Source organism: Falco cherrug, chromosome 2, assembly GCF_023634085.1.
Source record: "Falco cherrug isolate bFalChe1 chromosome 2, bFalChe1.pri, whole genome shotgun sequence".
Taxonomy (NCBI): Eukaryota; Metazoa; Chordata; class Aves; order Falconiformes; family Falconidae; genus Falco; species Falco cherrug.
The window spans coordinates 65,418,595-65,442,762 of record NC_073698.1 but is presented as its reverse complement, the minus strand read 5'-3'; the positions used below and the strand labels follow the sequence as shown (position 1 = coordinate 65,442,762).

The following is a 24,168-nucleotide window of genomic DNA, read 5'->3' as shown; positions in this document are numbered from 1 at the left end:
CCCAGCTCTCCCCCAGCCCAAGAGGGCTTATGCAGCACAGTTAAGAGAAGAAAGGGAGCACAAGTTCTCAATCTGCTTATTCCAGCTCCTCCAGGCACACACAGAGATCTTTAGGACAGTGACTGTTTCTTTACTAGTCAGATAAACAGACTTCCATAGTTATTGGGGACTTCACTTGCACCATTTGCTGCAACAATTAGTTATGGAGGTGGGGGAAATCAGCATCTGATCACATCAACACATGCTCAGGGTTGTGTGATGGGTCCCATGACAGGAGATGGCTCACACAGCCATCTTTACTTCCCATTTCTCTTTAGAGTATGAAAGCCCATGGTTCAAAACTACCCCTTAGTATCCTTGTTATTAAGCTGCTCAGGGGGCTTCACCAGCCATTCACGCACAGACCATCCCTCCCGTCCTCCTTCCCCCACACCCCGTCAGCAGCAGCTGTGTTGTTCTTACAGGTGTTGAGCTTAACTCTTTTGCAACTCCAGCCACCTAGAAAAGTGGCATGGAAACATTCTGCCTTAACATTGTACTGTCCAAATAAAAACCTTGTATGTTAACTCTCATAGTTCTTAGCCTAAGTGTATTGATTGATTTCACCTTCTAGAAAAGTTCTCTTGACCATTAATCCTCAATTTATACCAATCCACTTTGCAGTACTCTTTCAGTAATTTATCTTATCTTTTCTTCTAACCTGCTAAAGCATTGAAGATATAGTTTCTGAGAAAGATGCTATATGAAATAAAGATGAATTTTCCTGTATTTTTATCTTTGAACAACGGAAGAATGGCGAGAACTAAATCAATAGCCATTATGAAACATGAAACAAAGTTATTGAGAAGGATTACCTGATTAATACCATCTTTCTTCTCTCATAATCTAATATCAGCTACAAAACCAGACCTAAAACAGCCAGAAAATTATTTCAAATTGTTTTACAAGCAAATCTTTACCAGAATGACCAATCTACCAAATGAAATAACACACACCAAGCAGTTTCTGTGCACTTAGACGTCAAAACTGGAGTCACCATTACATTGCAAGCAAAGAATGAATTTGATATATGTGTAAATGAACCCATATTAAATTCAATATAATTCATTCACTGATGAGTAAACGCTTGTCTTGACTCAGTTAAAAATGTCACCACTGATGACGTACTATTAGGTCTCCTGAGAGTCTGGGAGAGTCTTAAGAGTTCCAGCCACAGGAGTCCAGCAGACATGACTAAAACAATGTTGGAAGAAAGACTGAGCTGTACTTGGCTCACATTTTCCAAGACAAGAAACAGAAGGCAACCTAAAAATGTAATATTTTAAAATTCCTGGGGAAGGGTTAGGTTTTTTATTGGTGGTCTTTTAAGCCCCCACAGCATCTGAGAACCTGGGTTTATATTCCAGTAACCACAGCTACCAGTTTCCTCCTAGTGGTAGCGCAGCTTAGCTTCATTCAGCTCATTCAAACAGCACTGCTGTATTTTCTCCTCTGTCTGAGCTGATAAAAACCACCCTAATGATTCACCCTCTCTAGTTCAAGCAGGTGCAGTATACATGCTCTGTTCCACCCATGTTTTAGCTGCTTTTAAAGAGAATTGTTTAAATAGCCGCTCTTTTCTTTCAGTCGGTTACATACGGTGCCGACTATATGATAACTCCCCCCCATTTCAGCTTGTTACTGCTAGGTAGAGGGGCACTGAGGCTTCCCAGGGCAGTTCAGACGGTGCGGGCTTTTATAGGCAATGCTGCTCTCTGCTCATCTTCTCCTGGTTTTGCAAGTCCTCGTTTCCCTATTCTGAATTCACTTTCAGCATCAGACTTGGCACCCCCAAATTACAACTTTGTTTCAAGACCTGTTTTTTCAGAATGTACTTTTTCATTCATTTTCATCTTTTTATATCTGTATGGTTTTTAGCTTTTCATTTCATAGAGGTGTGTTGCTGTATTCTATGACAAATCACATGAACTGGTTCCAGATGACTTTGGAGACCAAAATTACTGGAGCATTTTGCATTATATCCTCATTACTTGATTGATTTGTGCAGATGTAAGTATAGACTGGGGGATACCAAAAACGGGAACAGCATGCCTTCACAAAGCAGATGGGCCTGCATTTAGGAATCAGCTAGGCTCTGCTCAGTAGAAGTACAGGATGTGAAGCCTCAGCATGTATTTCTGAAATGGGAATGTTGCGGTGCTCCACCCAAAGCGAAGCAGTACTTTTTATTCAGGCTGCTGGGTGGTACCAATTGTGGTGTTCTGTATGTGGTGAAGTTGCTAAGAAAATTCTCCTAAGGGGTAGATTTCATTACAACTCTAGCTACTTAAAGCGTAAGTATTTGTCTCAGGTGGTTGTCTGTGCTCCTCTGAAATGAACAGAAAGCCCAACACTTCCAGATACCTTCTACACCTACTGTACAATGCAATGAATTGCTTTCTGACGCTATCTCTTTTTTCCGCTGGCTGCAGAGAGGAAGCATCTGTGCTGCCAAAATCAACGTCTTGTCAATACTTCTTTCATTCCTTTGATGCTGGCTGCTCTCATTTGTGCTTTCTCTTCTCCACTCCAGAACACTCCAACAGTCATTTGCCTGGGACTTGCAAGGGAGGGAGGGAAGTAACGCTGAAGGAGAGAAGGATGTCTGGGATTTGAGAAGATGAACTGATGTTATATAGAAAAGAAAAAAGAAATCAGCTGGATTTCACAGCTGGAGAAGTGCTAATGGATTTGGAAGCAGCCAGAGCAAACCTTAATGCAGTAGGCACTTCAAACTGGTAAAAACTCCCCCTTGCAAACATCAACAAAATCACTTACCTAAGAATGGTTAAAAACAATTGCAGATTTAAGAACAGCAAATACAGTCGAGAAGCAAAACCTAAATACAGTATTAAAAGGAAAGGGGACAAAGAATGAAGCATAAATTCGCATTCAGTGATCAGCAGTGCTGACATTATAGGAATCCATCACATACTTCCTTTCATGGATGCTCTTTTATTGATTAAAATGGAACACCCTCATTTCATCACTTAAACAGAAGGAGCTGCTCAGAGCAGTACAAGAACAATAAACCAGAAATAAGTAGCATACCATGTGTCATAAAAGTTTATGCTTCCTAGTAAAAAATGGTGAATTGACACAGATCAAGACTGCAACAGCTGACTGTTTTAGCAGCAGGCACTTTTTTTTTTTTTTTTTTTTACACAAAAGTCTGTTAGTGTCTTTACAAATCCACTTTCATGTTACAGTGATTGCATTGGTTTCTCAAGACACACACACTCTTTACCAGAAATGTATTACAATAAAATCACAAGCTTACACGTAGTGAAGTTCTATCTGCAGTCTGGAAGATTTTATCTGGCCAACAAGGATATTCATCTGTTTAATTTAATCTAATTCTTCAACAAGAGGATCAGAAACCACCTGTCCTTTTGACAGGGCACACCCCACCTTACCTTCCCCACCTTGCAGACATGAGCACTTATCCTAGATTCCTTACTGAGACTTTTTATCCCTTGCTCCTACTTGCTAGGGAGAGTAATTGATTTCTTTATTGTTCCACAAACACATTTCATGGGTCATAAAGTTTACTTTTGTTTTCAGCTGTGTGACAGTAATGCTTTCATTACATAAACAGCACAAGAAAACAAACTGGCAGTTAAAAAATGTCCTATTATGCACTTAATTCTGTGTGCTGTTTCCAAGCACAGATCTTAAAGGAACCACATCCCAAAAGACTTCCACTAAATAAGATGGAGGACCTAAACTGCATCGGTAGCTGTCTCTGACTTGAAAGAACAGTGCCAGCCTTTAAATACCTGTCAAAAGTGTCAAAAATAAGCTGAGCTGGTGCATGCATATTTTCATACATATGTATATACATGTGTGTTACGTATGTATCTCCCTTCTGTTTCTATAGAATTGAAGCTTCCAGAAGGAAACTGAAGCCATTTGGGTTGCCAAGAAAGCTCTCCAAATAGAAGCCAATGTCTCTCTTTCCTGAATTTTCCCTTTTCTAATAAATTTTCCATTTCTTTCTACAAACAGTAACAGTAAAAATATGGTAGTTTCTTATCTGAGACTGAGCTACTGCTGTGTTGGGTCACAAGCTGGAGAACCTGGGTGGGTAAGGCCTGGGACTGGTACAACCAACAGACCAGCAGAGAGTTTTATGAGAGGGAAAGAACACTGTGCTAGGCTGCAGCTGGACACACTGGGTGGCATCTCTCTAGGTACCTCAGACAGACACAGCCCTGATGATGGAACAGAGAGGTCCCTAGAGACCTGACTGTACTTCCCGTTAGAGCTTTACTAGCTAAGCCATCCTGGCAGGCATCTACAAAGAGTGCAAAAAGCACTTTGAACAATAAAGACATAGTGCATAGGCTCTTTTGTCATTCCGCCAGGTCTTCACCAGCATTTCAGCTGCAAATACATATATATGTGTGTGAACATATATTACAAGTTATAAATTATATGGTTAAAATACAATAGTACATTTATGTATTATAATATTTACATATAAATAAACATTTGCTTGACTAGCTGAGGAGTCCTGGGTTAATGGTTGGACTTGATCTTAAAGGTATTTTCCAACCTAAATGACTCTGTGATTATGCACCGGTAGAACCTGAAAGCATAGACCTGCAGATATGTGACATGGAACATTGATCCATAAGGCACTAGGCAGAGAAGAGCTGAAACATCCCACACACTTCCTTTGGTACTCACACAACGAGAGCATCTATTTTTGTCTTCGAGTCCCTGAACTTCAAAGTTCTCGATACATTGTGCAGAAATTTATACTATCTAACTTCAGGTATTTAACTCACTGACAGCACGCTTAGACGATGGTTTCACAGCATAGTGAGTTGACATAACACTTAATCCCAGAAAAAGGGACAGTTCTTGTTCCCTCTTCCCACAGACTCCTCTCTACTCTCAGCCATGCAGCCTCACCGGTTACTTTTGCTATGTCTGATGCTCGTTTGGCTATGAACCTTTTAGCTCACTAATCCAGTGGAAACTATTTTTGGCTGGGGCAAGGAAGAGGAGAAGAAGGAATCGGCAAGGTAGAAGGAGGGAAAGAGGGAAGAGGAGAAAGGAAGACCTCTCTGTGTCAGTGTATAATCATATTTATCACAAATCGGAAATCCTCACTTTAAATGCACAAGGTCAAAGAACTGTCTAAAAAAAATTCCAAAATATTTACTCAGCCCTTCATTCCTGGAATATATAATGCTAATAACAGCAAAATGTCCCTCATAATACTGTACTAACTAAAATAAATTATAAACAACTTTTCAACTATTTACAATTTACAATTTTATTGCCCATAAAACTTTCTTCTTTTAATTTCACTTGCCTTCACTTTGGATGGTGCTTTCATACCCAGACATACACCTGTTCTCCTCCTCTTCAGCTGAAATAACTGAGCCTTCAAAACATCTCATTATTCATCTCACTTCTACCCATGACTTTGCTGAATATTATCTGCATTACAAGGAATAACATAGATTTCCTAGACCTACCATGGATAGACCACATTCAAAATCCTTCTCAAAAAGGATTAAAAAGGGGTTACAAAGCTGATTCCTGCCAAATAAGGTAGGTCATACCCAAGGCTGCACCATGTTTATAGCACAAATGGAGACTGGACAGTCTATACATAGGCTGCTCTGCTCTAAACTCAAAACTGGGCATAGTTATTAGTATCTCTTCTGTAATATCCTCAATATAATAGAAGATAAATATAATTGTCACTTAACACAGGATTCTTCTTACCACACTTTAGCTGCCTAAAACTCCAGAGTCTAGTCTAAATCACCCTTCAAAGCTCCTTCTAGAACCTAAGGAGAGAATGAGACGCCTCCAAAGGGCACCTTGTTACAGAGCTAGGCATAAGAGAGCAGGATGATGCTCTCAAAGAATAAGCTGCTTGATCTTACCAGCTAATACAATGCTGGTATATTTTGAAAAGAATGCAGATACCTGAGCTCATACAAGTGTCAGTGTCAATCTATACTGATTATCTTTATATAATCTCCTTGTCTGTTTCTGAAACGTGCAGTTAGATCACACCACAAAATCTAGAGCACATCTATGACTGAAAAGATAGTAGTAAGACTTTTCAGTTCTAATCATTTTAAAAGTCCTAAACAAGACAAGGATGATTGCTAATTTGTTCCATTATTATAATTTTTACATCAGCATTAATTATTTTTCCCTGAACTATGTGAACTACGAGGGTGCAAAAAATAATCAATGAAAAAAAGAAGTGCTGTTGACTTTCTCAGAAGCTTGAGTTCAGGGGAGAAATACCACCTTGGTAATGTCAAAGATTGCCTTTATCTGCATTTCCCCTGAAGGACAGTAAAGACTTCTTACATTTATTTGTGAAGGAATATCAAAGATAGTCTCAAGAGATCTACAGAATTTCAACTTTTTTTCTCTTTATGTAAACAAGCTGCTTTAATTAGCTTAATATGTGATATGGAATTTATCAGCAATTAGCATCTTTGATCAAAATCTGCACTAAACCAGTTTCTTCCAGAATGTTTGATTTGCATGAAAAAGTAGATGCAGCATGGTATGTTTGAACCGAGCAAAGTATACATATCAGTATCTTTTTTGGTGTACATATTAATAACTACCACCTTTACACAAAGCGTCCAGTGGGAATTTTCTGATGGACATAACATATTTACAAGATAAAGATTGGTTTTCAAAAGCAAAAGAGGTTTGTTTCTTCTGAAAACTGGTTCACACATGTAAGTCCTTTAAAAAAGCTTTGCTTCTGAAACAGATGCAAAGTCTAATGGCAAGAAAATAATCAGAGGTAATATTGAAATACTACCTCACATACATCTCAATGCAGGGTAGGAATGCATGCATTATCAGGGAAGTCTATCAACTAAAAACAGAAGAGAAATGTATTGCTTTGTTTCTCCAACTGCTGCTATAGTTGCTTTTCAGCACTTAATTTGAAATCTAATTATTGTTGACAGAGATGGGGATGCAAGCATATTAAGGCACCTAAACTTAGCATCCCTTGAGAAGTCTGAAGAAATAGCTTTGCCTTTTCTGTTTGTGTGCAGAGCTCCTTGTTTTAACCTCCCTCATGTTTTCAAATCCTGTTTTTGTCAGAAGCAATGCCTCCTCAGCTAAAATCACTACAACCATCTCTGAACAAGTCAAGATCAGGTTGAGCCAGGTTGAGCCAGCTGACCATTAGATTCATATCTGAGTATGTCCTAGACATGTCAGCAAGAAAATTAACTCTGTGTTAGCATGAAGAAAAAACAAGCAAGACTCATCAATGGATGTATTCAGGTCTATTCAGGCCTCAGACCTGCTGCAGACAACTGCATTCATCCTAAGCAGTACTGCAGTTTGCACTAAATCACACCTCCTGAGGGGTCACTCCTGCTTCTCTGACCATCCCCGTCCTCTCTGTGTCCTTTATGCTCCTGTACCTCCTCCCACCCCCCTCCTGCCTTTGCCTCTCTCTACTGTAGCTGCACTGCTGTCAGGGTGACTCCCACAACCCTATGGAGAGCTCTTGCAGGCAGCACTGTGATACTGCAAATATGCAAAACCCTGACAGTTATTATGGTGCCCTTGCATCAACCACTCAGTCTTGCAGGCACCGCAGTTCCATCATGCTCATTTTCTGTCTTGGGAACAGCATGGCTTGATGAGACTGGCATTGGAAAGACGTGTGAGTGGAAACTGTGAGCGAGTGCTTGGTTTATCCATCAGGTTAGCTAAAACTGTATGTATGGTGTCACATCGACATTGCACATTTAGAGACAGATTTATTTCTGGGTGCTAGCTCATGCCACCTCCACATCTTATCTGAGGAGAAACCTTTTACAGTACTCCTTCAGCACTACTCACTGCTCTCAGCACTGAACCCCCTGCACACCCAGCCTTCCCCATCCTTGTATGTAATTTCAGCATCTCATTTTCTAACTGGAAATACTTTGTACTGTAATGTGAGGAGATGGCAAACAAGCAACCAAGGACACTTCATGTCTTACAATCAAATCCATTTGATCTGAGCAATATCGTATTTTCCACCCACCCAGCTGAATTAAGTGTGCCTTTGGAACAAAACAACGTACAGCTATACTCCGCTCTTCAGTCCCTGACGTGTGTTGCAGGGGGCAAGAGAGACAAACAGGGACAGCAACACATTATTCTTCAATTTCTGCTGTTTGCCAGTTAGAAACATCCCATATCAGTGCAAATCTTTAGTCAAAGGGAAATTTTGTTCTGCTGGTGCCAAGTTTTGCATAGCACAGCCAAGCACGAACGCTAAGAGCTGAAGTGAAATCATGCTAGTCAATGAGGCAGAGTCTGCTTGTGCAAGCACCAGTTCCTTTGAATTAAGGGTTATACCTTGGTCAGCACATTGAACTCCCACTGTGGGCCCTGGGATGCCAAGAACGAGGTCAAAGAGGTGCAACGTTATTAATGTTGTGTTTTAAGAACAAAACGTTGTCCATTCACCCTAAATGTGCTTTTGTCCTTTCTCAAATAGTTCTGCTAATCATTACATATTTCATGTTGCACTTAGTATTTCATCGACCATGAATAAATCTGGACTTACAGAGGATAGGTCACAAGGAAACAGAACTTCAAGACAAAAAGAGAAATAGACACACAGAAAAGGTCAGTTTGAAATAGATATTTTTTCCTAGTTAATTCATTTCGTTTAGAATTAATTTTCAATTAAAAACAAAACAAAACAAAAATGAAGTATTGAGTCATTACAAGGGCCAGACAATTGTCAGAGCTACACTGGGTTAAATTATACTGCAGTAACTGCTCAGAGGAAGTCCAGTTAAAATCGAAGCAACTGAGTACTTTTCAGTTTCTTTTCAGTACATTTCTTTCCCTTCCCACCCCCTTCTGTCCTCCTGCAATGCATAGATTTTTTAGTTACAGGAATACGACATTTTGGTTACATTTCTATGCTTATGTAAGTCCTTACAATCTTATTAATCAATGCAACTTTTTTTTAGGCTGCCCTAAACCCTTTCAATCAAATATACTCAGTTACAGCCCAGGGAATAATTACTGCCCTCAGTCATAGTATGACATAAACCCTTTCAGTCTCATTTCCGCAAGACTTGAAAACAAGCAGCTCAGCCTTAGCAAAGACAGTGTTAAAAGGCTGTGGATGGTACTCAAGGCAAAAAGCATAATCAAACTTTTAAGTTATTTTCTTGGTCTGTTCCCCAGAAACCCAGACTTTCAACAGCCAGATCATCACTAAATGTTATTAGCAGAAAGCAGTTTTCCTTGTTCCATGCTGGGAAATGCAAGCAGGCACTAACACCAAACATACTGGACACTTATTTCTCCACGGTCTTTGTGTAAATGACACAACACGTTGGGTATTACATGGTTTAACCACTGCTCACCCGCCTTATGTCTTTTTCAGCCATTTTACTTTATGCTAAGGACAGAAGCAATAGAAAACTAAGAGGCAGATTAGAGGAAAACTGAAAGATAAAACAACCCTAAAATGTTATGACTGTTAGTAAAGTATCATGAATGCTGTGGAAGACAAAGCTATTTTCATTTGCCCACTGCTGAGTTTGCAGCTTGGAACCTGCTGTTCCTCCTGGTCTCTGACATAGAAATCCAGGGCAATAGTTCTTAAAAACAAATAAACTGTTTTGTTAGTAGCAAAATTAACGAGGTCTGGCCTGCCACAGATTTTTGTCTCACAGGTCATGTCCCATTTGGATTCTCTAGTGTTTAACAAAAGGTGAGCTGACACTGCAGCCTTTACCACCATGGGGGAACTAACTCACAATCCTCTACTCTACCCATCTGTGAATTTTCATGAAACTTGAAGGAACTGCACACCTTTGAAGTCTCTATCTCCCTGTTGAATTCATCTGAAATTGGTCAACAAGTTCAAAAAATGGAATAGAGTACAGAGAAAGACACAGACAAACATCATGGCTTTATAAATTTCACTCCTTTGGGAATTCCAGCTAGAAACACAAGCTAAAAGCAGGGGAATACTTGCAAATACATCACTGAGACTTAAAGGCAATGCAGAAAAAGCCCCCATATTATGGAAGACATTTGCCTACAAATAGTGAGAACAAGACTGCATTTACAAAGAAGAAAACAGGAAATCACAATAGACTACTTGTAAGTAAAGCAGGTCATTGTTAGTAAAATGCAAGGTAAATCCATCTTTTTGTCCTCCGAGTTTAACACCACTTTTGATTTATAGCAGTGAAGGCTCTGCATTATGAAATTAATCATATTTCATGATGCTTGGCTATAATCAGTCTACTGTGAAGTGCACATTGGACATGCTGTTATTCAACCAAGACACTGCTAAATTTTGCCAAGAGCAAGGGAAGTGTAAGACTTTCCACAAACCCACTCCTATACACCTTCCTTTACCCAGATGTCCCAAGGACTTTCTGTGACTTCCTTATATAAATAAAAGCAAGGGGTTTGCAAAGCCAAAGCTAAGTCTGAAAAAAACCCACACAGTGTCATCAGATCTTGTCTGACCTACCTAGCAGGTAATCCTGATAGCAAGAGCTCTGGGGTTTTTTCTTCTTTTTAGCACATATAGTTTCAGGAAAGCATTCCTGACTTAAACTTCTTGTGCAGAACAAGATCACTTGTTACAGTTGAGCCGGTCGTGTGGGTTACTGCTGCCCAAACTGGCATGATCCATCATTTTGTCTCTCTTTCCATCCTTTTCCCAGCTACATGGTCCTGGCCAGGGTGTGGCCCTCATCTGATCCTTCCCTGGGTTAATTCAACTCACTAAACCAGCAGGAAAGTAATTCAGTAAAAAAAAACAGGCTGCTTCTGTCAGAACTGAAACCATCCCTTGCCTGGTGCAGATGGAGTCACTGGCAAATTCATGCTTCTCTGAAACTTCTTAGAAATAGTCAAACAAATGGCTAACATTTTGAGGCAGATGCAGCATTTTCAAGTTATCTGGAAAACCCTGCTTTCCATGTATTTAAGACATTCTGAGAAGATAAAATAAAAAGGATTGTTACTTACTATTTGTCTTCTGTTCTCTACCAGGTGGATGCCAACAATCCCTAGGAAAGATCCAAAGCCAAGCTGAGGCAAAGAACAAAAACCAACAGAAATGCATGACGTCAGCTTATTTGGTCAACATAGCAACTCATTATAGTGGTATCTGAGCTCATATATTGTATAGATGGGCTAACTGGGGTGGGTCAGGGGAAAGGGTAGAAGTTACTGCTGGACTTAAATTGTATAATATAATAGGGAATGACCATATATAATTGTATAATATAATAGGGAATGCAGCTCTTTGCTATTTCAGAGCAGAACTTGTCATGTAGTAAACAGAAGCCTGTACAGACATACACTTCTACAACCTGCCTACTGTTACCATAGTCACATACAGTTTTACACACTGTAAAGCAAAAATCAAGCAAAGCAGGAGAAAGGAACACTCACATTTAGCCCATACATCATTATTTTTGGAAAATTACAAAGCTTTAGGCAACTGTAGACAAACAGTTTTCCTGAAAAAAACAGAGGTGTGGCTGCCATCCAGCTTACCCAAGTTCAAACTCTTCGGGTTGGATTTGTTTGATTTTAATTTCTAAACACCACCACACTTCCCAGAGAAAGTCCTTGCTAAAATGCCAAAAGGTCCAGTACAGTTAGTTTCAACATGGGACAGCTGTAGCACCAACAGCCACAGGAGAGAGAGGAGAAGAGGACACTGGAATAAGCTGGCCTGACTGTTCCTACCAGTGCTGCTTCAACACTAGGCTGGCAGGAAAAGCCCCCTCCTTATGACAGGTTCACGGAGGTTTGGAGAGGTAACAACTCCTTGGATTCGTGCTTAACAGGAGGTAAAGCAACAACAGGTGAGACCAGCCTTTCATCAGATCTTCCTGGAGTCAGGACTCCCGCTGGGCTCACGTGGGCTTGGAGAAAAGGGCTCTCCTTGGTGCCACACACCTGAGACATAGCTGGCCACAGCCTCAGAAGCAGCCACAGCAGGAGTGCAGGTGTCAAGAGACTCTTTCCAGAGAGCTCCCTCCTCGCACACTGCCCTGTGGCCACCTCAATTTCCCATCACTTAGACGCTCCTTCCCCCCCTCTTCACCAGGGCTGACACTCCTCCCTGCCCAGACACCCTCCCCAGTCACCCCCTCGGCTCCCATACAACCCACCCCATGGACGGGGCATGATGTTTCTGCTAAAGAATCTAAGCCCCTTTCTGGAATGTGGTCTCTGAACCTGGTTCAGGGCCTCTCCTCCAGGCACAAGTTAAGTTTTTAAGGACCATGTGTCCCAGCCAAGGGCTTGAGCAGTGCCCGTGAACTCCCTGCCATTGTGCACAACTGCTCACAGAAGTTACAGAGAAAGCAAATCTCCTGCAAGCACTTTATTTGTGCGGTATCACAACAGGAATCTGTCACTCTCTTTCAAGAAAGCAAATGTAAGGAAAGGAGATTTGCTCTTGAGTGCTGTGGGAAGATTCATGTGAAAGGGAGGCACAGGGACTAAAAGCAGAGACTTTGAAAAAGGAAGAGTGCACAAGTGCATTCATGCTGACAGCTGAATAGGAGAGAGACTTGGAAATGTGAGCAAGGACACTCTGTTCAGGGAACAGCAACTTTGTAAATTAAGATAACTACATCAAAATGACACCTGGTTCCAAGCCCCATTTTTCATCCCAATGGGAACAATCCATAAAGCCCCATTTATGGCTGATGCAGGGGACACACAGCAGAGTAATAGCCACGTGAAGTAAAAATGAGCAAATACAGAACAACAGCAATTAAATCAGAAGAAGCAGAACCACAGAGATCACAACGTAAGCCACGGCAATGCTGAGACTGGTTTAGGGTCATATGTGCTGCTTTTTTTTTGTCTGTTTAGACAATAGGCTATTTGGGTTGGGAACTCTGGGAGTCCAGGTCAGTATGGTGACTTGGATAATTTGGCCCTGTAGACTCCTGGTTGAAAGAGTATAAAAATAGCAAATGAAAATAATACAAGCAGTAGTCATAGTGAAGTGACATTAAATATTTAAGTATAAACTATCCATAAGGAAGTCCAACTCTGACTTTGCAGCCCATTCCACAAAAACAGCCCTAAACCCAAACCGATGACCAAGCAGTAATCTACTAAATACAGGCATGTTCCAAAGTGGAACATTATACTAACTTGTCTACACACAGAAATATTTTGTTCTATTACTTTGGATGTATAAATGCAGGCAACACCTAGCACTATAAAGATGTATTTAGAAAAAAGCTTTTTCCAAAACAAATGAGAAATCACCACATCTAGAGAAATTAAGGCACCTATCTCTTCTTGAAGCCCAAATTATATTATGGATCTAGCCCCGAAGCCATGCTCTGAAAATGCTTCTAGGTGCAAGTAAATCCATGCAAGTGGACGGTCTTACTCACCTTTGTAGGTGTTTGCAAGGTAGGGCCTAATTCTGCGTGGTTTTTAAGACCAAAATCCCTTCCCTAAGGTTGATGGAGATTTGGATCTCACCTACCAGCTCTGAAGTTATTATTTTACTACTGAATTCTACTAGACCTCATTTTTAATTGTAATTAACACTGTCTGTCCACATAATCTCTCTTTTCTTTGAGCCCAATAGTTAATTAGGTAGTGTTGAAATAACTCCCCTAGCTTTAGCTATCTAGAAGTCTGGGATCAGTGCTATGTTGGTTTTCTAAGCTCCCTCTACTGTCAGCAGGGAAGAGAAGCACCTTCTGAGGAGAAGCGCCTTCTGAGGAGAAGCACCTTCTGAGGAGAAGCACCTTCTGAGGAGAAGCACCTTCTGAGGGTGGTTCAGCTCATCCTGGACGAGGTGGCTGACTGTGCCGAGGTGGACAGGCCATGGCACAGCCCCTCTGCCAGGCTGCGCTGGAGCCAGTGACCTCTGGAAATGGGGCAGGAGCACAGGGCACTGTCACCCACCTCTGGCTGGGCTTTTGGCAAGGTATCACGCAGGGGTTGCACAGCACCTTTAAATCATCTTAAATGCGTGTGATATTTAGCGTATTAATGAAGCTGGCGCTGATGATTACACATCAGTCTTTCTGTTACTTTAATAATCCAACACATGTGCAAGAAATTTTCATAGTTTCATAAAATTCTGAATTTTATGAAAACTATTTGGTCTACACAATCTTTTGAGGGGGAATATTATTAGTAAAAGGTTTTGGTTTTAGACTGTTCTGATAAATTCTAGCTATACTACCTGGTTATTAATGACTCCAAGATTTTTTTTAAGTTAATTTAGAATATTAGTTTAAATTTATTTTAAAATTTATATTTTAATATTTTATTTACCTTTTTAATTTAAAATTTATTTAAAATAAAATAAAGGTATTTATTTAAAAATCATTTTAGTAGATTATATTTTTCAGATGAGTGAACAGACATTGTGTTATTCCTAAAAGAAGCTAAATGATGAAATAAGTTGTTTTGTGCACATGGATTTATTACCTGTTACACTCACTAAAGACTACAGTTTAAAAACAAAACTTCTTTCTAGGTAATGAGTGCAGATAATATGGTCTTCTAAAAGATTTTAATTCAAATTGCGGAAGAAGAAGAGACTTTTATCAGTATTAATCTATCTATTTTAGCTTAATGAAAGGAAAATTCATCTTTTAAGGTTTTATTCTTGGAACTACTTCTTGTTCTATTTTTAAAACAACACTCCTTATAGATCATTATCCCAAAATTATCTTTCCGAAAGACCTCTTCTCAGCATGACACTAAGATGCAAGAGGACTTGCTTAGGAGGAACAGTTCTAACTCACAAATTATTAATGGCAATGCAAAATGTATGCACAGTATTAAAGACACATATCCTTCTCCTCCGGGCCTTTGATTCCATGGAGAACAAGAAATAACGGTACTTTACAACATGTTTTGGTAGTGGTGGATCTATGTACCTAACCAGGTGCCTGACTCCAAGTACATGAGTTTCTTTCTTCCCCTTGTACCCTCTGCTTCATCCTGGCTGGCTCGGGGACACCAAGTAGGGCAGACGGGCCTTTCTCTACCTGCTGCCCATGTTCCTCTTTTTTAAAACTCAGTCCAGGCATTTGAAATTTTTTTTTGCCTACAGGGGTTTCCACATTTCTGAATATGGCCGATCCCTTCTTCTGAGATCAGAAAGGGCCACAGGGGTTGAACCAGGCAGAGCTTGGCAGGGCTACCCTTCCCCAAAAGTCACAGGCACCACAGGGCAATGCAGATGCAACTTGAACCTTGTGCCCAGTGCAGGAACATGTTTAAGCAGCCTGTTGCCAAGGCAAAACCAAGTTTTTTTCCTTGTTTCTCCAGCAAAAAAAAAAAGGATTTTTTAAGGGGATCTCATACGAGCGGACTGGCATCAAGACTGCACAAGAGGACATTAGGCAGGCTCCCGGGAGAAGCTTCCACGCGCCCACCTGCACGGCTTTCCCTGCAATGGACCCAGCAGAATTCCTGGCACATGTACACGAGAGCGCAGTGGCTCTTTCTGCCATCAAAGTAGTAAACCTCTAAAAGGCTGTTTAAATCTATCCCATGCCTACTGTCCAGTCACTTACACACCCACATTTAATAGAGATCAGTCAGAAGTCAAGCACAGGTTCCCACATTGGCCCCTGAGCCCCACACGCTGCTGTGCAGTGCAACCTCGGCCTCCTCCTGCCCCCGAACAGCCTCCCCTTTGGGGCACTTCAGAAAAACAGAGTTTACCCCCCCTACCTTATCACACACTAGAATTAGACCAAAACAGAGGAGCATCTCTCTCCTGCGAAATGCAGCAAGCCTGTTTTGTTTGTTGGGTTTTTTTAGTCAATCAAAGCTTCCCATATCCAGCTGATAATAATTTATTTGGATGTACCAAATAATCTAAAATAGGTTTCTTTACTCACAACGATGCCTGGGTAGTAGCCTCCCACGGTAACATTTTCCGTCCTTGTGGTAGCTGCCAGACCTATGGTCAGTATGAAAACAGACACTACCAGCAGAGAGACTGTGAACCAAAGAGAAGTCTTCTTCCTTTTTGCAAATTGTCCTGTAGGGAGGGGGAGCAAGAAAAAAAAAAAAAAAAAAAAAAAAAAAAAGAGAGCTTTTCATTGCAGTCATGGCAAAACAAATACAAAATGATGGAAGACTTTGTTAATCCTTGCTGTTGTTAACCCACTGCTGTTCTCCCACTAAGGAAAATTGCTGGCAGACAACAGAAGGAATTAAAACCAGTTAGCTAGAGCTCAGCATAGCTAAATGCACACGCATTGAGTACATGCATGAGATGAGGTTTTATTAAGCTGAACTGAAAGTCACTGACAATGATAATTATGCCTTGTCTTCAGTAATGTTTATAATTAAGTGTTGCTCACATCCGTAAGTCAGATCCTGCAGGCACCAAACGCTTACCTATGTGAAATACCAATTTGACTCTACTGGGACAGAACATAAAAATTCATGTTTTAAGCAAGATTAGCAGAAGCTCTGCATGCTATCATGAAAATGAATGTGTTCTTTGTATTTACAGGTAAGGAAAGCAACCTGTACCTCTGCAGCAAAGCTGTAACATAGTTGATCAGGTAGCGATACATGGGACTACCTTTTTAAACAGTAGCTGCTCAGTGAACTGCATTAAGTCTCACTGGGAATTAGGTTCCAGATACTCAGAAGTAGAAAAAAAGCAGGCTCATCTACTGCTTTCAGCCTGCTTGAAGTCACTTAACCTTGTTGTGGTGGCATATCTGAGCTGCAACCACAGGTTATTCACCAGAGCCCTAGCCCATGGCACAAACTTCGGTTAAGACTTTAAAACCAGCAGCTGATACATGACCCTAACTAACAAAAGGCACCCAAATGAATCAACCTGTGGTCCCCCTTTCTGGCGTTTTTGCTTTGAAAGGCAAGGCAAGAGTGTGCAGGATTAGCCCTGAAACCCTGGGCCATGCGATTTCACGCTACCCCCATGCTACCCTAGGCTGGAGCTGGGCAGCACGGAGCTCCAGCGAGAGCACAACCTGTCCCCAGCACGGGGCCGTGTCTCTCCCCTCCACAGCCTCGTGGCAGAGACTGTAGCGTTGCACTGGATACCGGCGCCAGGGAGGGGTAGGTGAGAGGGGAAGGCAGCCTGGTGTGGCTCATGTTCTGAGGGTGCTGCTGTAAGCAGAAACAGGGCTAATGCGGGAAAGTCAAACAGCAAGCAGAAGCTATTTGCAATGAGTCACTTGAGTGACATGGCCAATTTAAAGTCAGGTAGCTCTGTTAAATGTTTACAGTTCAAAAGCCAGGCTAGATTAGTGATGTTTGCAAACTAAGTCAAATAATTTCAATGAATAAATGCATTTATAATAAAATCTGTATGTTTGCTGACATTTCACCAGTAGAACAACCAGCCAAAATTAGTCCAGTCTTTTAGTATGAAATGCAAGCAACTTCACTGAAGACAAACATCTTCTGTTGAGCTTATGCAAGGCTCTTTCACCTGCATGTACAAAGTCTTCCTGCTAAAGATCAATAAATAACTCACAAGACCCTCCTGACATCTCCACTTCCAGCCTGTGCCCCAGCTGTCTGCCTCTGCAATTCCCTGTTAATCCATGGAGGGTCACTGGGGACATGGAAACGGAGAGCTTCTTCATTATCAACAAGTTCTTCACCAGCTGTATGGGGTTAAAGGCAGTTCTTTCAATGAGGCCAGCTCACATGGCCAAGAGGGGAAAGAGGACTTCAGACTTGTAACTCCACAAATCAGTTGCTCTTCCCATAAACTGAACTGATTCATTCAAAATATTGACCAGATTTTAAATAATACCTGACGACCTTACTGCAGGCTATCATCTTTGAAAAGTTGTGGAGATGGAGGAATCCCCAATAACTGAAGAAAGGCAAATGCTCCACCTAGCTTTAAAAAAGGCCAAAATGATGATTCAGGGAATTACAAGCCAATCAACCTCACTTGCGTTCCTGGGAGGCTAGGACCAAAAATATGGAGCAAATCCTCTTGCAAGACATTTCCGGGCACATAAGGAAAAGGTGACTGGCAACAGTCAGCATGGATTTACCAGAACCAAATCATGTCTGACCAACCCAGCTGCCTGCTATGAGAAAATGACTGGGTGTGTGGAGCAGTGGATGTCTTTTACATTAAATCTAGCAAGGCTTTTAACATGGTATCCCGCAACATTCTCATAACTCAGTTGGGATGTTGTGGCCTGGATGAGTGGACAAGCAGATGGTTAAAAAATTAGCTGGATTGTTGGGTTCAGAGGGAGTGGTTAATGGATTGTACTCTACCTGGAGGCCAGTAACAAGTGGAGTACCATAGTGGGCCTCTGTCCTGGGACCTGTCCCATGTAATGTATTCATCAATGACCTAGAAAAAGTGGTAGCATGCCCTCTCATCAAGCTGTCAGACAACACAAAACTGGGGGCAGGCAGTCAATAACCTGGGGGGCAAGGCTGCCATTCAGAGGGATCTAGGCAGGCTGGAAAAACGGGCCAGCAGAAACCTTGCAGAATCAAGCAGCCAGATGCAAAGTCCTGAACAAAGGAAGGAACAATGCCTTGCAGTGGTACAGGTAAGGGAGTGCCAGACTGGGGAGCAGCTCCACTGAAAAGGACGAGCTGAACATGAACCAGCAGCGTGCCCTGGGAACAGCATCCTGGACTGTATTAACAGAGGCACCATTAGTAGATCAGTAACTATGCCCCCCTAGTCATCACTTTTCAGATCACATATAGTATTACACCCAGTTTTGAGGCTCCAGTACAGGAAATACTGTATTTATTTATAATACTGTATTAATTTATAAAATTAACTGCAGTGATTCAACAGGGAAAGAAGGTCAGGAGCCGGCAAACTCACTGTGTGAGAAGAGGCTGAGGGAACAAGGCTTGCTTTTGGCTTTTGGCAGGGCTAGCAGAAGTCTTCCAGTGCCTGAGGTGGTTGTCAGTAGGACAGACTCAGGCTTTTCATAGTGGTGCACAGCAGGAAGACAAAAGATAGTGGACTTAAACCGAAATACAAGAACTGTTTCAGTCTGGGTATAAGGAGAAAAAAATTCAACATTAGGACAGTCAAGCATTGGAACAGGTTGCTTAAAGAGGTTATGCTATCTCCATCCTTGCAAGTTTTCAAGATTTAACCAGAAAAAGCATTGAGTAACCTGGTCTGACCTCACAATTGACCCTGCTTTGAGCAGGAGGTTAGACTAGAAACTTCCCCAGGTACCTTCTCACCTGAATTATTCTGTGATTTTATGGTAGTTGAGACAGCTAGACTAAAGGTGGCTTGAATATGTGTGCTCATATCCACTGTTACAAAACTGCAGCTGCAATGTAGACATACTCTAAAGGGACACAGGAGCACAAAACCTCTGAAACCCTGTGGGAGAGATGCTCTTTAGCCAAGTGCTTCTAAAACTATTGAATGCCTTTATAAAGAATGCCTGAGGAGCCAAGCCTTCACATTTTTCCAAAACACCTGTACTGGCAAAGGTTAACCAGATCACATGGAGTTAAACGAAGGGTACAACCTGCCCTCCAGAGTTTTGGTTGTCAATAACAATGTGCAAAAAAGAAAGAGATCAGTTTGATGGCCCAGACTGAGTTTGCTGGAAAATGTCTTAGGAAAAGCATGCTCTTATTTGTAATTGGAGTAAATTGGATGTGGATTTAGTGAGATAAAACAGAAAAGGATGTCGTTATCTGCAGGCTCATTTTTGGACTGAACTACATTTTGAAATGTACACATGCCAGAAGCCATTTGCATACATGATACCCTTCAGCCCTCACATTCATTGATCTTTACCACCTGCATCTCAAATCAGAGGCAAAGATCCAATCATATCTCTTCTTTTTCATACTCCAGTTCGGAAACTCTTGTAACTACATGCAGTTAGCTACAAACTCCGCCCTCAGTAGAGATGACTTACAGACAGGAGCACAGAAAGGCCCCTTCTGGAGCAGAGACCACACACACAAGACCCTGTTCTCAAAAACTGCCATGTACTCAGAGATGATGGGTAGAAATCAGGTCTAAATTGGTTTCTGCTCTGGCTGTCTGGCTTTCCTTAGTTACATCAATAAAAATCTTCGCTGTATCTATCAAAAGGTGTATAATTCCATGTACAAAAGTTACCAGCATATTGTGAGGCCTAAGTAATATTTGTAGAGCAGTATAACATCTTCAGATTAAAAAGGCTACAGCTGCAAAGGGTTCCTACTATTAGTTCCCTTTTGCTATTTCAGTCATGTTGGCTCCCAGGATTGTTCGAGTCTTTGTTTACTGCTGTTTGTAGCAGTTGCCATGCAGTTTTTTGGATCTGTGTATAATGTCCCTACCAGCCAAAACCCAACGCCAAACTGTTCCCTCAGGAGCCCTGTCTACAGCACAGACAGCGGGGCTGGCCCAGCCTTCTTCCCTGATGCTCTCTGTGGCAGGGCTTGGACCGAAGGCCGACCATACACAAGCACAGCAGTTAAACTAAGAGCAGAGGAAATGTTGCTGTCAGTATTGTTAGGCTGAATTTTCTTCCAACACCAACGTTCCTATAGTGCAGGAAGCAGTTAATGTAGCTATTGACTTTCCAATTTTTTAATATTGAAGTGACTCTCAAAGTAATTTTGACATTTATCCTCTTTAAGTTCTCTAACAATGATCCAGTACGGACATTATAAACTCTTAGTCTGGACCTTAATCCAAGCTAGTTATAGCTTCAAATTTTTACCTCTAGCATACCAAAAATCAAGCGTGTAGAAAAAAATCTTCTTGTCATATCCTTATTAGCGTTAGCTTGAGGCTATGGGGTCAATAGAGGGTGCAAACATGTTATTACCTTCTATTAGCAATATTCCTCAGCAGTTTTGGCCAGCAAAGTATTAACTGAGTTTTGATACTGCAGCAATGAGCACTACGGTAACAACTGGGTGATAAATTAGAGAGGTAATGCTGCTTCCGCATCACTGGCTTGTGCTTTGCCTGGCATAGATTGAAATTGTGCACAAAAAGGAGCAGTCCCAGAAACACTCCCTGCTTTGTTTGCTAAATGTCTGTCAGGCAAAGTACCTGCTTGAACCACTCGTGCTGCTGCTTCAATGGAAGGAAAGAGAAGGCTGTCAGGACAAGCAGGAGAGACACCGGGCTGCGGACAGAGAAAGGCCTGTGAGGACAGAATTTGATATCACCCTCCAGAAAGTAAAAAAGAAAAAGTGCCTGCTGAAGACCAAGCTCTGCTGGACTCAGCAAAATCTTTAGTTCATTGACCAGCTGCAGAAAACAAAATTATGTTTACAGTGCTCTGTTCATGATGGCTGAGGGATACATTCAATTTGTAGGAAGACTATAGAAAATTAATAGTTGGGGGATGGACACACATAGATCAGATTGCTGGTAGAATGCAAAGTGGTGGGTCTAATGATGAATGGCAGGGTTTGGATTCGAACGAAGCAAAAGGTGAATTTAAAAGAAGAATGAAGAAATCAATAATGAAACCTGTCCACAGTACGGAATGCGTCCAATGGTCAAGGGAAAGAAAGAATAAAATGCAATAGCATCTCTCAACCTTGGAAAATTTGCATACGATCTGCAATTTAACTCAAAAAGAAGTCTACATTTAGACCGAGGTAACTATACTTTGCTAATTTCACCACCCCTTTTACAATCCAGCTTCAGACATCATAAAGTCTATTAAAAAGTGTGGAATGAATTTTGGAAGGGAAGAATTGTGCGTGATGTAGCAATTTTCCAGGATCACAATAACATTTGCTGAATATTAGCACCACACCATTTCATACTTTCCTTTTTGATCTAGTTAAGGTGATCTATGATAACACTGGTGATAGGTGGAAACATTTATTTCAAGTAATGCCCCAGTCCAATGTATATTAGCAGCCTAAATGAGAAAAGATAAGGGAGGAAAGTTTTGCAGCAGAAAAGAATGGTGCATTTTTATTACCCAGTGGATACTACTAGAAATTGTGACATGTTTCAGAGAATGGCATCAACCATATATAATAAGATAATTTAACCAGAAATTTGCCATAGACAGAGGATTATAGTATCAAAGGTATCCACTGCTTTGCTGCTGTCGAGAAAATATTTAAGGGAAGATCTTCGGAGCTAAATTAATAACTTTTAATTACTGCAGTTCTCACTTCAGTGCCATCTCTCTCTTGGCTACAATTTTCATTGTTTATTTTCAAAACTGGTTTATGCCAGTCAAATTGAATTAATCCTACATTGCCTCCCAAAATTAAATGTGATGGACTGAGATGTTTAAATCAGATATTCACACCTGCTGCTGGTGATTACTTTCCCTCTTCTGATTAAATGCTTGACTTGTCCAGAGTGCTGAAGTAATTAAACCAAATGCAACAGCATTCATTTCAAGCCACAAGATAGCAGCTTTTATCAGGCCCATTTCTTATCTTTATTTTGAATTTGTTGAGGAAGAATCCATGAGTGTGTTACATATTCAAGACCATAGGAAACACTGCTGTGCTCTTTCACAATTCTATTACACACACACACACAAAGAAAAACAAAAAACACACACACAAACCCTGCTATGCTATATAGTGTAGCTATAGTAAGTGATACCATGCAGCATCACTATGACTTCATTGCTTTGGCAGCAAGTGTTTCACTAATAAATAATTGAATGAGGAGCTAATCACTAGTTTAAAGCTAGTATACAGATTCTTCGTTTTCCACTGATTACCTGAAAATATTTCTAAGTTACAGCATATCTTCCACCGCTACCTTTTCAACACCGATATCATCATTCTTCTTCCAAGTTCAAGACAATAATTAAGATCTAATACATTTTCAAACTGTCTGTTAAGATCCTTGGGCACACAGCAAAGCCTCCGCTTACCCTTTCAAACACTACACGGAGCAACTCCTAGCACTAAGTTCTGTGTTTTCTCGACTTTAACGAGTATCGCTGGAATAATGACCTGTTTCTCCATTTTCCTATTTTCTGCACGTCTTTATTTCTCGGGCCGTACGCGGTAAGCACAAGCAGCACACCACTCCAGCAAAGAACCACCGACACAGCGGACCCAGGAGGAGGGAAACCCGCTGCCGCCTGGCTCCTGCGGCGCTGCCCCGGCCCGCCCCGCTCCCGCCCGTACCGCCGGGCGCGCAAGGGGTCTCACGTTAACCTCAGCGCCTCGTACAACGCCATGCGTTCCTACGCCAAACCACCAGCGGTTCGGTAAGCGCGGCGGCAGGCTCACAAGAACTGGTATTTGTGAACACCCCAGTGAGCGAGAGCAAGAGACAGCGTGAGCGCCCACCCGGCCACCGAAGCCCGAAGCCCCGGTGCCCCCGCTCCGCGGGGCTCCCCGCTTGCGCCTTCCCGGGCCGCTGACTGACGCGCGGAGGCAGACGCACCGACCCCCCCGGGGCAACCCGCCGCCGCCCCCAGCCTCGCCCGGCCGTCCGGCCCTCGCAGCCGGCTGCCGGCGCCCGCTCTGCCGCCGGGGTGGGCACCGCGCCGCGCCGCCGCCGCCTCCCCGCGGCTCACGCACTCGGCGGGGCGGGAAAGTTGCGGCGGGGCAGGTGCCGGGGCTCACCTGCGGGGTCCAGCAGGGCCAGCGGACCGGACACCGCGGGGGCGGGCGGCGGCGGCACCATCTTCCGCGGCCGCCTCCCCTCCGCTCCGCGCCTCGCCGCGATGCGATGCGATGCGGCCGGTGCTGGCCGCGGGGTGCGGGCGGCCCGGTGGGCCCGCCCCGCGGGGGAGTGCGGCGGGGGGCGGGGGCGGGGCGAGGTGCTGCCCCCGGCGACCGTCCTTTCCCGAGGCCGAGCCGGCGCGGCCCCCGCCCCGCCCTGCGGGGAACGGCGGCGGTGCCCGCGGCCTGGCAGGGGGAACTGGTCCCGCGTCGTCCGGGCACAGCGGCGGCCCGGCGGGCACCGTGCGTCCCCCCTGGCCTCGCCTGCCCACAGCCCCCCGGGGCAGCCGCAGCGGGCAGGGCGGGTGCCGGAGGCTCGTCCAACGGCCGCCCGACGGCCCGTGTCGGACAGAGCAGGGCGGGCCTGTACCTCCTGTCCCGGGGCCTGGAAGAGGGGGAGCTGCCTTGTGACCCCTGAGGGCAGGAGGGGGTCACCAGGTGTCTCAAGGACCC

General features: G+C 42.7%; 1 protein-coding gene across 2 annotated transcripts in view; it reads right to left on the bottom strand.

The window, feature by feature from the left end:
* Positions 1-23,780, bottom strand: part of TMEM255B (transmembrane protein 255B) — a 76,274-nt gene extending 52,494 nt beyond the window's left edge. The window contains exons 1-3 of one of the 2 annotated variants that reach the window (XM_055703369.1): positions 23,617-23,780; positions 15,945-16,087; positions 11,059-11,121 (exon numbers count right to left, since the gene is read on the bottom strand). In XM_055703369.1, coding sequence (XP_055559344.1) covers positions 11,059-11,121; positions 15,945-16,087; positions 23,617-23,677 — 267 coding nt within the window. In that variant the 5' untranslated portion in view covers positions 23,678-23,780. The remainder of the gene's footprint in view (positions 1-11,058; positions 11,122-15,944; positions 16,088-23,616) is intronic. The other variant, XM_055703368.1, reaches the window with a different exon arrangement.
* Between the last annotated feature and the right edge of the window lie 388 nt (positions 23,781-24,168).